Source organism: Salvelinus alpinus, chromosome 9 (assembly GCF_045679555.1).
Source record: "Salvelinus alpinus chromosome 9, SLU_Salpinus.1, whole genome shotgun sequence".
Taxonomy (NCBI): Eukaryota; Metazoa; Chordata; class Actinopteri; order Salmoniformes; family Salmonidae; genus Salvelinus; species Salvelinus alpinus.
Genome location: NC_092094.1, coordinates 24942011 through 24957893, shown reverse-complemented (window position 1 = coordinate 24957893; position 15883 = coordinate 24942011). Strand labels below are relative to the sequence as shown.

Below are 15883 nucleotides of genomic sequence, written 5' to 3'. Positions count from 1 at the left end.
TTGTGGTTGTGGTTGTGTGTGGAGGGTAGGGGGTTTCAACAGGCTATGAACACAGTCAAACATCCAACACGGCCCCCCAGTGTACATTAGCAGGGCTATTCATCTTTCATCTGAGCCACCCTGGTCTCTTTTCATGTGTATTTTTGCTGATGCTCACATTTTTAAATGGTTGCTCTACTTGTCTGAGTAATGTGGCTTGCATGCGTCAAATGTGAGTCATACAAATGTCCTTAGGCATTCTCTCATTTTTGGGGAAGTTTACAGACGGATGTGCTTTGTGCTATTGTTGTGACTGTGTCACGTTCTGACCTTAGTTCTTTTGTTATTTCTTTGTTTTAGTATGGCCAGGGAGTGAGTTGGGTGGGTTATCTATGTTCGTTTTTCTATGTTGTTTTTTTTCGTTTGGCCTGGTATGATTCTCAATCAGAGGCATGTGTCGTTAGTTGTCTCTGATTGAGAATCATACTTAGGTAGCCTTTTTCCACCTGTGTTTCGTGGGTGCTTACTTTCTGTCTTTGTGTATGTCACCAGACAGGACTGTTTTGTTTCGTGTCATTCTCGTTTATCGTTAGTTTTGTTGTTTTTGTTCGAGTTTTCATTAAAAGGCATAATGAATACTTACCACGCTGCACCTTGGTCCTCCGATCCTTACTACTCCTCCTCGTCAGAGGAGGAGGAAGACAGCCGTTACAGACTGTATATATAACTGAGAAATAAAGGAAGTCCAAAGGCACTCCAAGTATACTCTTTTAAAAAATCTGTATATTGTATTGGCATTTTCACACACAAAAAACAACAGATGCCCTATGTGTTTCAGCACCATATTGGCCTTCATCAGGGCTAAACCATGTGAAACTATATGATACTATAACAATGGCTTCATTAAAGCTTGTTCTTCTGTCTCCCCGCCAGTCCAACCCCAGCCAAGCAGACCTGAATGCCAAGGGAGCGTGGTCCCAGGGTTACACTGGGAGAGGAGTTGTGGTCACCATCCTGGATGACGGCATAGAGAAAGACCACCCAGACCTGGCCACCAACTATGTGAGTACCACAACCACAACCTGCTCTGTCTGGATCGATGGAAGAAGAAGTAGCCTTCTTCCCAGCTCCACCTTGCAGGTGTTTTCACATAGTGCAGATGAGATAGAAGAAGAAGAGTCATTTCATCTGCATTCTCTGAGACACACAGCTAGATGAAGGCATTGTGAGGATGCCTACTTCAGCCTCAAATTACTTCCAGGAATTGCTTTAAATTGCAGCAACAGATGGAGGAAAAGAGACTCTCAATATGGCTGTTGAGATGCATTCTGAGAGTCACCATACCCTTATAATTTAGCAGACACTCTGATCCAGAGCAACTTACATTTACATTTACATTTAAGTCATTTAGCAGACGCTCTTATCCAGAGCGACTTACAAATTGGTGCATTCACCTTATGACATCCAGTGGAACAGCCACTTTACAATAGTGCATCTAAATCTTTTAAGGGAGGGGGGGGGGGGGGTGAGAAGGATTACTTTATCCTATCCTAGGTATTCCTTAAAGAGGTGGGGTTTCAGGTGTCTCCGGAAGGTGGTGATTGACTCCGCTGTCCTGGCGTCGTGAGGGAGTTTGTTCCACCATTGGGGGGCCAGAGCAGCGAACAGTTTTGACTGGGCTGAGCGGGAACTGTACTTCCTCAGTGGTAGGGAGGCGAGCAGGCCAGAGGTGGATGAACGCAGTGCCCTTGTTTGGGTGTAGGGCCTGATCAGAGCCTGGAGGTACTGAGGTGCCGTTCCCCTCACAGCTCCGTAGGCAAGCACCATGGTCTTGTAGCGGATGCGAGCTTCAACTGGAAGCCAGTGGAGAGAGCGGAGGAGCGGGGTGACGTGAGAGAACTTGGGAAGGTTGAACACCAGACGGGCTGCGGCGTTCTGGATGAGTTGTAGGGGTTTAATGGCACAGGCAGGGAGCCCAGCCAACAGCGAGTTGCAGTAATCCAGACGGGAGATGACAAGTGCCTGGATTAGGACCTGCGCCGCTTCCTGTGTGAGGCAGGGTCGTACTCTGCGGATGTTGTAGAGCATGAACCTACAGGAACGTGCCACCGCCTTGATGTTAGTTGAGAACGACAGGGTGTTGTCCAGGATCACGCCAAGGTTCTTAGCGCTCTGGGAGGAGGACACAATGGAGTTGTCAACCGTGATGGCGAGATCATGGAACGGGCAGTCCTTCCCCGGGAGGAAGAGCAGCTCCGTCTTGCCGAGGTTCAGCTTGAGGTGGTGATCCGTCATCCACACTGATATGTCTGCCAGACATGCAGAGATGCGATTCGCCACCTGGTCATCAGAAGGGGGAAAGGAGAAGATTAGTTGTGTGTCGTCTGCATAGCAATGATAGGAGAGACCATGTGAGGTTATGACAGAGCCAAGTGACTTGGTGTATAGCGAGAATAGGAGAGGGCCTAGAACAGAGCCCTGGGGGACACCAGTGGTGAGAGCACGTGGTGAGGAGACAGATTCTCGCCACGCCACCTGGTAGGAGCGACCTGTCAGGTAGGACGCAATCCAAGCGTGGGCCGCGCCGGAGATGCCCAACTCGGAGAGGGTGGAGAGGAGGATCTGATGGTTCACAGTATCGAAGGCAGCCGATAGGTCTAGAAGGATGAGAGCAGAGGAGAGAGAGTTAGCTTTAGCAGTGCGGAGCGCCTCCGTGATACAGAGAAGAGCAGTCTCAGTTGAATGACTAGTCTTGAAACCTGACTGATTTGGATCAAGAAGGTCATTCTGAGAGAGATAGCGGGAGAGCTGGCCAAGGACGGCACGTTCAAGAGTTTTGGAGAGAAAAGAAAGAAGGGATACTGGTCTGTAGTTGTTGACATCGGAGGGATCGAGTGTAGGTTTTTTCAGAAGGGGTGCAACTCTCGCTCTCTTGAAGACGGAAGGGACGTAGCCAGCGGTCAGGGATGAGTTGATGAGCGAGGTGAGGTAAGGGAGAAGGTCTCCGGAAATGGTCTGGAGAAGAGAGGAGGGGATAGGGTCAAGCGGGCAGGTTGTTGGGCGGCCGGCCGTCACAAGACGCGAGATTTCATCTGGAGAGAGAGGGGAGAAAGAGGTCAGAGCACAGGGTAGGGCAGTGTGAGCAGAACCAGCGGTGTCGTTTGACTTAGCAAACGAGGATCGGATGTCGTCGACCTTCTTTTCAAAATGGTTGACGAAGTCATCTGCAGAGAGGGAGGAGGGGGGGGGGGGGGAGGAGGATTCAGGAGGGAGGAGAAGGTGGCAAAGAGCTTCCTAGGGTTAGAGGCAGATGCTTGGAATTTAGAGTGGTAGAAAGTGGCTTTAGCAGCAGAGACAGAAGAGGAAAATGTAGAGAGGAGGGAGTGAAAGGATGCCAGGTCCGCAGGGAGGCGAGTTTTCCTCCATTTCCGCTCGGCTGCCCGGAGCCCTGTTCTGTGAGCTCGCAGTGAGTCGTCGAGCCACGGAGCGGGAGGGGAGGACCGAGCCGGCCTGGAGGATAGGGGACATAGAGAATCAAAGGATGCAGAAAGGGAGGAGAGGAGGGTTGAGGAGGCAGAATCAGGAGATAGGTTGGAGAAGGTTTGAGCAGAGGGAAGAGATGATAGGATGGAAGAGGAGAGGGTAGCGGGGGAGAGAGAACGAAGGTTGGGACGGCGCGATACCATCCGAGTAGGGGCAGTGTGGGAAGTGTTGGATGAGAGCGAGAGGGAAAAAGGATACAAGGTAGTGGTCGGAGACTTGGAGGGGAGTTGCAATGAGGTTAGTGGAAGAACAGCATCTAGTAAAGCAGAAAGCAGATTGTGTCTCTAGTCAGCAGAAAGCAGATTGTCTCTCTAGTCAGCAGAAAGCAGATTGTCTCTCTAGTCAGCAGAAAGCAGATTGTCTCTCTAGTCAGCAGAAAGCAGATTGTGTCTCTAGTCAGCAGAAAGCAGATTGTGTCTCTAGTCAGCAGAAAGCAGATTGTCTCTCTAGTCAGCAGAAAGCAGATTGTGTCTCTCTAGTCAGCAGAAAGCAGATTGTGTCTCTAGTCAGCAGAAAGCAGATTGTGTCTCTCTAGTCAGCAGAAAGCAGATTGTGTCTCTAGTCAGCAGAAAGCAGATTGTCTCTCTAGTCAGCAGAAAGCAGATTGTGTCTCTAGTCAGCAGAAAGCAGATTGTGTCTCTAGTCAGCAGAAAGCAGATTGTGTCTCTAGTCAGCAGAAAGCAGATTGTGTCTCTAGTCAGCAGAAAGCAGATTGTGTCTCTCTAGTCAGCAGAAAGCAGATGTCTGATGTGGGGGCAGATGTCTGTAGTGGGGGCAAAAAAAAAATTTCAGCATCTCTGCTTTGAGCAAGAAAGGTAGTTGTATAATTAAGAACAGTATCTTGCAGGTTTGAATAGTTGGGATTGTAAGAGTTGTTGCCCTGTCCCTTCCTCTTCTCTGCAATTGTCAATCGTTCTTACAAGCTATTCCATATCTCCATCCTATCCCCAATATGGTCCAGTGTCCTTGTGCTATGCTTTTTTAGTTAGTTAATAAATACTCTGAACTGTAAACCTTGCCTTCAACTCCTCCTCATTGCAATATCACTCCTCAACTGAGCCTAAGATACAGTCGACTCTAATTCTTATCTTTAACACCAAAGACACATTTTACTGCACCTTTGTTTTGCAAATTCTTTCACAGCCATGTGGGAGATAAGGACTGACTTTGCAGTGGTCGACTCAAAGGAACTCCCAGATAAACAGTGAAAAACGACTTACATGAGCTATTAGGGCTAAGTGCCTTGCTCAAGGGCACATCGACAGATTTTACACCTAGTCGGCTGAGGGATTTGAACCAGTGGCCTTTAAGTTACTGGCCCAACACTCTTAACCGCTAGGCTACCTGCGGCCTTTACCACCCATATCATGAAAGGATGTAATTCAGCCATATCCCCAGTCTCTAACACCTGTATCCATCTCTGTTCCCAGGACCCTGAGGCCAGCTATGATGTCAACGATGGAGACTCTGACCCCCAGCCACGCTACACACAGCGCAACGAGAACAGGTCATGTGATATCCTGCTCTGCCCCACACCTCAACTGGGTTATACATCTATACATACAGCAAAATGGGCTCTGACAAAGTTTGGTAGATTTGTTCAAGCACATTTTCCAGGTTCACTTGGTTTTGTAATGCTGTGTCTCTTTAAGTAAAGGCCCTCAAGCAAGACCTTGCTTTTCATTTATAAACAGCACTGCTTCTCTGACACAGTGTCATCCATTAATGGTTTGTCAGGGGATTGTTGACTGGTGACTGAATCAGATGAAATACCAATATGCCCTGTAACAGTGCTTCTCACAGCCCAGCCTCAGAGACTCTGTCCTCGAGGTTCTTATACATGTTGTTGACCCAATATTTATTTCCCCCAAAACCAGTCAGGTCAGATTAGCGGCAGTGGTGTAGGCATGTTGCACTGCTCCCAAATTGAAAAAGCGTTTTGTATTTGCTTCAGGGGATCAGCCATGCTGCAGTAACAACATTAAGAAGTTCCTCTCCCCCTCCTCCAGCTCCCCCTCACCACCCCAGAGCCTGAGCCATTTTGGCAGATTGTGTATAGCTAGTACAGTAGTTGTTTATTTGCCCCTGGCTGATACCAGCAAGTCTCTCTCCAGGCTTTTGGTGTTTGAATTTGAAAAACACTGGTCCGAAAGTAAAAGGGGGGCTTCTAAATTCCTTAAGCACCTCCTCCTCAAACCCTCTCACCTCCCTCCCCCTAACCCCAGCGTGTGGCTGTCTTCTGCTGTGGTTCCATCCCCCTGGATCAGATGGGACACTGCTGCATTCCTCCCGCCTCTGAAACAAACAGCAGGATTTGCCTCAAATCTTCCCCTTTGTTTCTGGGACGAATTCCAGTCTTCTTTTGTTTTTGTTGGTTTTTCTCATTTATTTTGTTTCAATGCTTAACAGGATCTTGAACTGATTTCTCTCCAAAGCAGGACATGGTTTAAACTTCCCCAGACTAACTGTCTTTGAGCTGCCTCTGCCTCTACTGTATATACTGAAGAGAGATTCACTGCATTTTCCCCTGTGAAATGAAAACAATGGCTTTGCACGTCGTATCACCAAATGTTTTCCCTTGAACACAAACCTTGTTTCCCCTATCTTCTTCTCTTTAAGCTGCCTTTCTACTGTACATATTGAAGCGATTCCCTCCCTCTTTAACTCCCATTAGAGAGCCTTCCCAGAGACACTGAGAGAAGGGGGAGTGAAAAGGAGGTGTGTGTGTGTGTGTGTGTGTGTGTGTGTGTGTGTGTGTGTGTGCGCGTGTGTGTGTGTGTGTGTGTGTGTGTGTGTGTGTGTGTGTGTGTGTGTGTGTGTGTGTGTGTGTGTGTGTGTGTGTGTGTGTGTGTGTGTGTGTGTGTGTGTGTGTACTGTATATACTGTACATATTGAAGCGATTCCCTCCCGTCTCCCTAGTGGAATAAAAACAATGGCTTTGCATCACCAAAAGCTTTCCCGTACACTGTTTTCTTCTGCCTCTACAGAAGAGATTACCTCTTTAGTTTACCCAATGGAAGAAAAACAATTGGTTTGCATAGTCAAGGCCAAGTGCTTTCACTTTAACCAGGGCCCACTTGTCTGTTTGAGCCAGTCACCACTCAATCCTGATTACTAGGGAATGCAAGACTACTCCTTGGTTGGTTCTGCTTCTTCTAACCAGCTCCACTGCTGCTGTAGCTACTGTTACTGCTGCTGCACAGAACTTCAGAACACACACATGCACACATGCACATTGTAACTAAAAAAACACATGCACACACAGTACAAACACAGTACAATACACACCATGTTTGGCTGGTGCTCTCAAGGCGATTATCCAGGACGGAATCAATTTATGACCAAGAAATGAGAAGCAAGTGTGTGTCTCTGTCAATAGCGCTGAGCGCTGTGTGTTTGGAGTGACCTGAGGAAAAATGAAAGCAGATGAGTTCAGTAATTCCCCATAGAGGCGCGCGGCCAGAAGCTGAGTAATGCTCTCCGCCTCCCCACAATGGGATTATATTCATATATTCATATGACTATATTCATGGGCAGAAAAAGGAACAGGAGACTTAAGTTAGAAACGTACGTCTTCTTCCACTGGCAAGGCCGGCTCATTTGTATTGGTGACATTCAAGGCTGGGTTTTGAATTCACATCCATTAAGGAGTTGTTCCGGGTAGATGCTTTGTACTGCGACTTGGTACGACTGGCAGGTATTGTTGGAAGGGTTTTAAGCTAGGCTGGAGCAAGGCTCTTGCCCAAGCTGGTAATTATTTTGTGCTCCATCATCGGAATGTTTGTCCTCTCTCAGTGTTTTCTCTCCTCCTGTCCTGCATTACAGTGCTGTCAATATTGTGGATTGGAGATTAGAGAAGGTGAGAAGAGACTGAGAGATGCTAGGGGTACAAGTGATGAAAGGGCTGAAAGGGCATCCACCCACCAGACTATCTGTCTCTGGGCTTGGCCTTAATCCCTCTTACTGTCTATCCTATCAATGGTGAGAGGAGAGGCAGAAGAAGAGGTACCAACCAGAGTGCACACATTTTTTTCACCTTTATTTAACCAGGTAGGCCAGTTGAGAACAAGTTCTCATTTACAACTGCGACCTGGCCAAGATGAAGCATAGCAGTGCAACAAAAACAACACAGAGTTACACATAAACAAGCGTACAGTCAATAACACAAAATAAAAGAAAAATAGAAAGAATCTATGTACAGTGTGTGCAAATATAGAAGAGTAGGGAGGTTGGGCCATAGAGCCGAAAATAATTACAACTTAGATTCCAAGAACACAGGATGAGATGTTACTATCCTTTGTGCAAGCACTTCCAAGAGTTCATGAACAGTGAGACTGGTGAAATTTGGGGAGCGCATCGTCAGTAGTGTACCTTTGGTTCCTAGGGTGTTTCGGCCTTTCACACTATACACCCTCCCCAAAGGCGGCCAGCGACAGGGTGATCAATCCTACGCTTGCGTCCCATTCCCAATTAGTCAAAGGAGTTGCCTTGTTGTTGATAGCCAACATCCCATGGGACTATGCATGGCAGGGGCGTCTTCCTCCCTGAGTCAAGCATTGTTGACCGCATACCTCCTGGCCCTCTCACTTCGGGGCCCAGCTGGGGTCTTTCCTCTTCATCCAGAGCCATTGACTGCTGCCTTCTGCCACCTCTGATACAGCTTTGATTGCCGAACGCTGGCTCTGGCCCTTAATTCCCAGGTCTCTAAGCAGTCTGGTTGTAGATGTTGCCACAAAACCTCTGCAGCCCACCTCCACTGGTCGGACTTCTGTGTTCCAGCCATGATGCCGTGCTTCGGCAGCTAGATCGGCATAGCGCAGATGTTTTCGCTCATAAGCCTCATCTACTGAGTCCTCCCAGGGTACTGTGAGCTCAATGATGAAGACCTTCTTGAGCGAACGGGACCAGAGCACTATGTCAGGTCTTAGGGTGGTGGTTGCGATCTCCGGAGGAAACACAAGTTGCCGGCCAATGTCAGCTAGCATTTTCCAGTCGCGGGCCAAGCGCAGCTGGTCTCGCTCTAATGGTGTAGAGCCGCTCTTCGGTGGTTTAGCCCCTTCGCGGACAAAGGTCGTCCGTAAGGGGTGTGATGCTGCTGGGGGTGGTAGGGAGTTGGTGGCAGCTCGCTTGTCCTCCAGGGCGGAAGCAAGGTTTTTAAGGACTTGGTTGTGACGCCAAGTGTAGCGTCCTTGGGTGAGGCTTGTTTTACACCCTGTGAGAATGTGCCTGAGGTTGGCTGGCATGGAACAGAGGGCACAGTCCGGATCTTCACCATACCATTGGTGAAGATTAACTGGTGTTGGAAGGACGTCATATGTTGCTCTGATGGAAAAGCTCAACCGCCTCGCTTCCATGGCCCACAGATCCTTCCAGCTGATCTTCCTCTTCTCCACACTGTCCCATCGAGTCCACTGTCCTTGTTTGGCAAGAGAGACTGCCTTGGCCCACCTTGCAGCCTCCTCCTGATGGCGTACTTCCTGCACTACCATCTTCCGCCGCTCTGGTGCAGTGGCCTTACTCCAAGCAGCACGGCTAGTTAGCCCAAGGCCTCCTCTCCCTTGCTGAACATGACCCACAATGTCAGCATGTCTGAGGGCTGCTGTTGCCACCTGGACTGCTTTTCCTGGCCTCCATTTGCGCCCAGTTGCCAAGGTCGGCGCGTTGTTGCTCACCACTGGGTCTCGAGATTCATTCAGTGTCATCTGGAGCCTGGTTTTTGCACACTTGAATTCCTCTGTTAGACTGGTGAGGGGCAGCTTGAGGACACCATCTCCATAGAGGCCTATGGTGGTAAGGCATCGTGGAACTCCGAGCCACTTCTTTAAGTAGCCTGTGACTCCTCTTTCCATCTTCTCCACTGTTGAGATTGGAACCTCATACACTGCTAGGGGCCACAACACCCGGGGTAGGAGACCAAACTGCAGACACCAGGCCTTTAACTTTCCAGGTAGATGGGTGTTGTCGATGGACTGTAGGCTACTACTGATGTCTTTGCGTAGCTGTTGCACCTGGTCTTTGTCCTTCAGGCTTGCATCATACCACCTTCCAAGGCTTTTTACCGGCTGCTCAGACACTGTTGGGATTTGGTCATCTCCGATGAAGAATTTCAGGTCAGAGAGTACTCCCTTCACAATCGAGATGCTGCGTGACTTGGATGGTTTAATCTTCATACGGGCCCAGCTGATGTTCTCCTCGAGTTTTCTGAGCAGTCTCCTGGTGCATGGGACAGTGGTGGTCAATGTTGTAATGTCGTCCATGTAGGCTCTGAGTGGAGGGAGGCGGAAACCAGAGTCGACTCGCTGTCCACCAGCAACCCATTTTGAGGATCTGATGATAACCTCCATTGCCATTATGAATGCCAACGGAGAAATGGTACATCCCGCCATTATTCTTACATTCAGGCACTGCCATGAGGTCGTGAACTCTGAGGTGGTGAAGCAGAACTGCAGATCCTGGAAGTACGACTTCACCAGGGTTGTGATGGTGTCCGGTATGTGGAAAAATCTGAAGGCAGACCACAGGAGTTCATGGGGCACAGAGCCAAATGCATTGGCGAGGTCGAGGAAGAATACATGAAGGTCCCTTTTCTCCACCTTGGCCATTTGGATCTGGTGCCAGATCATGCTGGAGTGTTAATACTGGAGTGATATATGTGCAGATGATGATGTACAAGTTGAGATACTGGGGTGCAAAAGAGCAAGAGGGTAAGTAATAATATGGGGATGAGGTAGTTGGGTGTGCTATTTACAGATTGGCTGTGTACAGGTACAGTGATAGATAAGCTGCTCTGACAGCTTATGCTTAAAGTTAGAGAGGGAGATAAAAGACTCCAGTTTCAGAGATTTTTGCAATTCTTTCAGTTATTGGCAGCAGAGAACTGGAAGGAAAGGCGGCCAAAGGAAGTGTTGGCTTTGGGGATGACCAGTGCAATATACAGTGGGTCAAAAAAGTATTTAGTGTCACGCCCTGGCCTTAGTTATCTTTATTTTCTTTATTATTTTAGTTAGGTCAGGGTGTGACATGGGGGATGTTTGTGTGTTTTTGTCTCGTCTAGGGTGTTTATATTGTCTAGGGGGTGTTTGTAGAGTTCATGGGGTTGTGTTCAGTGTAGGTGTTTATGTAAGTCTATGGTTGCCTAGATTGGTTCTCAATTAGAGACAGCTGTCTATCGTTGTCTCTGATTGGGAGCCATATTTAGGCAGCCATAGTCATTAGGTAGGTTGTGGGTGATTGTCTATGTGTAAGTTGCCAGTGTCTGCACTTGTTTTGTATAGCTTCACGGTCGTCGGTTTGTTGTTTTGTTTTAGTTTGTATAGTGTTCGTTTCGTTTGTCTTCTTCTAATAAAGAGAAGAATGTATTGATATCATGCTGCACCTTGGTCCTCTTCTCTTTCACCCGAAGACGATCGTGACATTTAGTCAGCCACCAATTGTGCAAGTTCTCCCACTTAAAAAGATGAGAGAGGCCTGTAATTTTCACCATAGGTACACGGTACAACTATGACAGACAAAATGAGAAAGAAAATTCCAGAAAATCACATTGTAGGATTTTTAATGAATTTATTTGCAAATTTTGGTGGAAAATAAGTATTTGGTCATCTACAAACAAGCAAGATTTCTGGCTCTCACAGACCTGTAACTTCTTCTTTAAGAGGCTCCTCTGTCCTCCACTCGTTACCTGTATTAATGGCACCTGTTTGAACTTGTTATCAGTATAAAAGACACCTGTCCACAACCTCAAACAGTCACACTCCAAACTCCACTATGGCCAACACCAAAGAGCTGTCAAAGGACACCAGAAACAAAATTGTAGACCTGCACCAGGCTGGGAAGACTGAATCTGCAATAGGTAAGCAGCTTGGTTTGAAGAAATCAACTGTGGGAGCAATTATTAGGAAATGGAAGACATACAAGACCACTGATAATCTCCCTCGATCTGGGGCTCCACGCAAGATCTCACCCCGTGGGGTCAAAATGATCACAAGAACGGTGAGCAAAAATCCCAGAACCACACGGGGGGACCTAGTGAATGACCTGCAGAGAGCTGGGACCAAAGTAACAAAGCCTACCATCAGTAACACACTACGCCGCCAGGGACTCAAATCCTGCAGTGCCAGACGTGTCCCCCTGCTTAAGCCAGTACATGTCCAGGCCCGTCTGAAGTTTGCTAGAGAGCATTTGGATGATCCAGAAGAAGATTGGGAGAATGTCATATGGTCAGATGAAACCAAAATAGAACTTTTTGGTAAAAACTCAACTCGTCGTGTTTGGAGGACAAAGAATGCTGAGTTGAATCCAAAGAACACCATACCTACTGTGAAGCATGGGGGTGGAAACATCATGCTTTGGGGCTGTTTTTCTGCAAAGGGACCAGGACGACTGATCCGTGTAAAGGAAAGAATGAATGGGGCCATGTATCGTGAGATTTTGAGTGAAAACCTCCTTCCATCAGCAAGGGCATTGAAGATGAAACGTGGCTGGGTCTTTCAGCATGACAATGATCCCAAACACACCGCCCGGGCAACGAAGGAGTGGCTTCGTAAGAAGCATTTCAAGGTCCTGGAGTGGCCTAGCCAGTCTCCAGATCTCAACCCCATAGAACATCTTTGGAGGGAGTTGAAAGTCCGTGTTGCCCAGCAACAGCCCCAAAACATCACTGCTCTAGAGGAGATCTGCATGGAGGAATGGGCCAAAATACCAGCAACAGTGTGTGAAAACCTTGTGAAGACTTACAGAAAACGTTTGACCTCTGTCATTGCCAACAAAGGGTATATGACAAAGTATTGAGATAAACTTTTGTTATTGACCAAATACTTATTTTCCACCATAATTTGCAAATAAATTCATTAAAGATCCTACAATGTGATTTTCTGGAATTCTTTTTCTCATTTTGTCTGTCATAGTTGAAGTGTACCTATGATGAAAATTACAGGCCTCTCTCATCTTTTTAAGTGGGAGAACTTGCACAATTGGTGGCTGACTAAATACTTTTTTGCCCCACTGTACCTGCTGGAGCGCGTGCTACGGGTGGGTGTTGCTATGATGACCAGTGAGCTGAGATAAGGCGGGGCTTTACCTAGCAAAGACTTATAAATGACCTGGAGCCAGTGGGTTTGGCGATGGATATGTAGTGAGGGCCAGCCAACGAGAGCATAGAGGTCGCAGTGATGGGTAGTATATGGGGCTTTGGTGATAAAATGGATGGCACTGTGATAGACTCCATCCAATTTGCTGAGTAGAGTGTTGAGGGCTATTTTGTAAATTATATCACCGAAGTCAAGGATCGGTAGGATAGTCAGTTTTACGAGGGTATGTTTGGCAGCATGAGTGAAGGATGCTTTGTTGCGAAATAGGAAGCCGATTCTAGATTTAATTTTGGATTGGAGATGCTTAATGTAAGTCTGGAAGGAGAGTTTACAGTCTAACCAGACACCTGGGTATTTGTAGGTTTCCACATATTCTAGGTCAGAACCATCCAGAGTAGTGATACTAGTCGGCCGGGAGGGTGCGGGCAGCAATCGGTTGAAGACCATGCACTTAGTTTTACTAGCATTTAAAAGCAGTTGCAGGCCACGGAAGGAGTGTTGTATGGAGTTGAAGCTCGTTTGGAGGTTTGTTAGCACAGTGTCCAAAGAAGGGCCAGATGTATACAGAATGGTGTCGTCTGCGTAGAGGTGGATCAAATAATTACCCGCAGCAAGAGCGACATCATTGATATATACAGAGAAAAGAGTCGACCCGAGAATTGAGCCCTGTGGCACCCCCATAGAGACTGCCAGAGGTCCGGACAACAGGCCCTCGGATTTGACACACTGAATTCTATCTGAGAAGTAGTTGGTGAACCAGGCGAGGCAGTCATTTGAGAAGCCAAGGCTATTGAGTCTGCCGATAAGAATGCTGTGATTCACAGAGTCGAAAGCCTTGGCCAGGTCGATGAAGACGGCTGCACAGTACTGTCTTTTATCGATGGCGGTTATGATATAATTTAGGACCTTGAGCGTGGCTGAGGTGCACCCATGACCAGCTTGGAAATCAGATTGCATAGTGGAGAAGGTACGGTGGGATTCGAAATGGTCAGTGATCTGTTAATTAACTTGGCTTTCGAAGATTTTAGAAAAGCAGGGCAGGATGGATATAGGTCTGTAACAGTTTGGGTCTAAGGTGTCTCCCCCTTTGAAGAGGGGGATGACCGCGGCAGCTTTCCAATCTTTAGGGATCTCAGACGATACGAAAGAGAGGTTGATTAGGCTAATAATAGGGGTTGCAACAATTTCGGTGGATCATTTTAGAAAGAAAGGGTCTAGATTGTCTAGCCCAGCTGATATCAAATCAAATCAAGTTTATTTTATATAGCCCTTCGTACATCAGCTAATATCTCGAAGTGCTGTACAGAAACCCAGCCTAAAACCCCAAACAGCAAGCAATGCAGGTGTAGAAGCACGGTGGCTAGGAAAAACTCCCTAGAAAGGCCAAAACCTAGGAAGAAACCTAGAGAGGAACCAGGCTATGAGGGGTGGCCAGTCCTCTTCTGGCTGTGCCGGGTGGAGATTATAACAGAACATGGCCAAGATGTTCAAAATGTTCATAAATGACAAGCATGGTCAAGTAATAATCAGGAATAAATGTCAGTTGGCTTTTCATAGCCGATCATTAAGGGTTGAAAACAGCAGGTCTGGGACAGGTAGGGGTTCCATAACCGCAGGCAGAACAGTTGAAACTGGAAAAGCAGCAAGGCCAGGTGGACTGGGGACAGCAAGGAGTCATCATGCCCGGTAGTCCTGACGTATGGTCCTAGGGCTCAGGTCCTCCGAGAGAGAGAAAGAAAGAGAGAAGGAGAGAATTAGAGAGAGCATACTTAAATTCACACAGGACACTGGATAAGACAGGAGAAGTACTCCAGATATAACCAACTGACCCTAGCCCCCCGACACAAACTACTGCGCATAAATACTGGAGGCTGAGACAGGAGGGGTCAGGAGACACTGTGGCCCCATCCGATGATACCCCCGGACAGGGCCAAACAGGAAGGATATAACCCCACCCACTTTGCCAAAGCACAGCCCCCGCACCACTAGAGGGATATCTTCAACCACCAACTTACAATCCTGAGACGAGGCCGAGTATAGCCCACAAAGATCTCCACCACAGCACAAACCAAGGGGGGGGCGCCAACCCAGACAGGAAGATCACGTTAGTAACTCAACCCACTCAAGTGACGCACCCCTCCTAGGGACGGCATGAAAGAGCACCAGTAAGCCAGTGACTCAGCCCCTGTAATAGGGTTAGAGGCAGAGAATCCCAGTGGAGAGAGGGGAACCGGCCAGGCAGAGACAGCAAGGGCGGTTCGTTGCTCCAGAGCCTTTCCGTTCACCTTCACACTCCTGGGCCAGACTACACTCAATCATATGACCTACTGAAGAGATAAGTCTTCAGTAAAGACTTAAAGGTTGAGACCGAGTCTGCGTCTCTCACATGGGTAGGCAGACCATTCCATAAAAATGGAGCTCTATAGGAGAAAGCCCTGCCTCCAGCTGTTTGCTTAGAAATTCTAGGGAAAATTAGGAGGCCTGCGTATTGTGACCGTAGCGTACGTGTAGGTATGTACGGCAGGACCAACTCGGAAAGATAGGTAGGAGCAAGCCCATGTAACGCTTTATAGGTTAACAGTAAAACCTTGAAATCAGCCCTTGCCTTAACAGGAAGCCAGTGTAGGGAAGCTAGCACTGGAGTAATATGATCAAATTTCTTGGTTCTAGTCAGGATTCTAGCAGCCGTATTTAGCACTAACTGAAGTTTATTTAGTGCTTTATCCGGGTAGCCGGAAAGTAGAGCATTGCAGTAGTCTAACCTAGAAGTAACAAATGCATGGATTAATTTTTCTGCATCATTTTTGGACAGAAAATTTCTGATTTTTGCAATGTTACGTAGATGGAAAAAAGCTGTCCTTAAAACAGTCTTGATATGTTCGTCAAAAGAGAGATCAGGGTCAAGAGTAACGCCGAGGTCCTTCACAGTTTTATTTGAGACGACTGTACAACCATCAAGATTAATTGTCAGATTTAACAGAAGATCTCTTTGTTTCTTGGGACCTAGAACAAGCATCTCTGTTTTGTCCGAGTTTAAAAGTAGAAAGTTTTCAGCCATCACCTTCCTTATGTCTGAAACACAGGCTTCTAGCGAGGGCAATTTTGGGGCTTCACCATGTTTCATTGAAATGTACAGCTGTGTGTCATCCGCATAGCAGTGAAAGTTAACATTATGTTTTCGAATAACATCCCCAAGAGGTAAAATATATAGTGAAAACAATAGTGGTCCTAAAACGGAACCTTGAGGAACACCGAAATGTACAGTTGATTTGTCA

General features: G+C 47.4%; 1 protein-coding gene across 3 annotated transcripts in view; it reads left to right on the top strand.

Annotated features, from left to right (window-relative positions):
• The window catches only part of furinb (furin (paired basic amino acid cleaving enzyme) b), a 248012-nt gene that overhangs the window by 164763 nt on the left and 67366 nt on the right, over positions 1 to 15883 (top strand). For all 3 annotated transcript variants that reach the window (XM_071416549.1, XM_071416550.1, XM_071416548.1), the window contains exons 5-6: positions 913 to 1041; positions 4953 to 5029. In XM_071416549.1, the coding sequence (XP_071272650.1) occupies positions 913 to 1041; positions 4953 to 5029 (206 nt within the window). The remainder of the gene's footprint in view (positions 1 to 912; positions 1042 to 4952; positions 5030 to 15883) is intronic.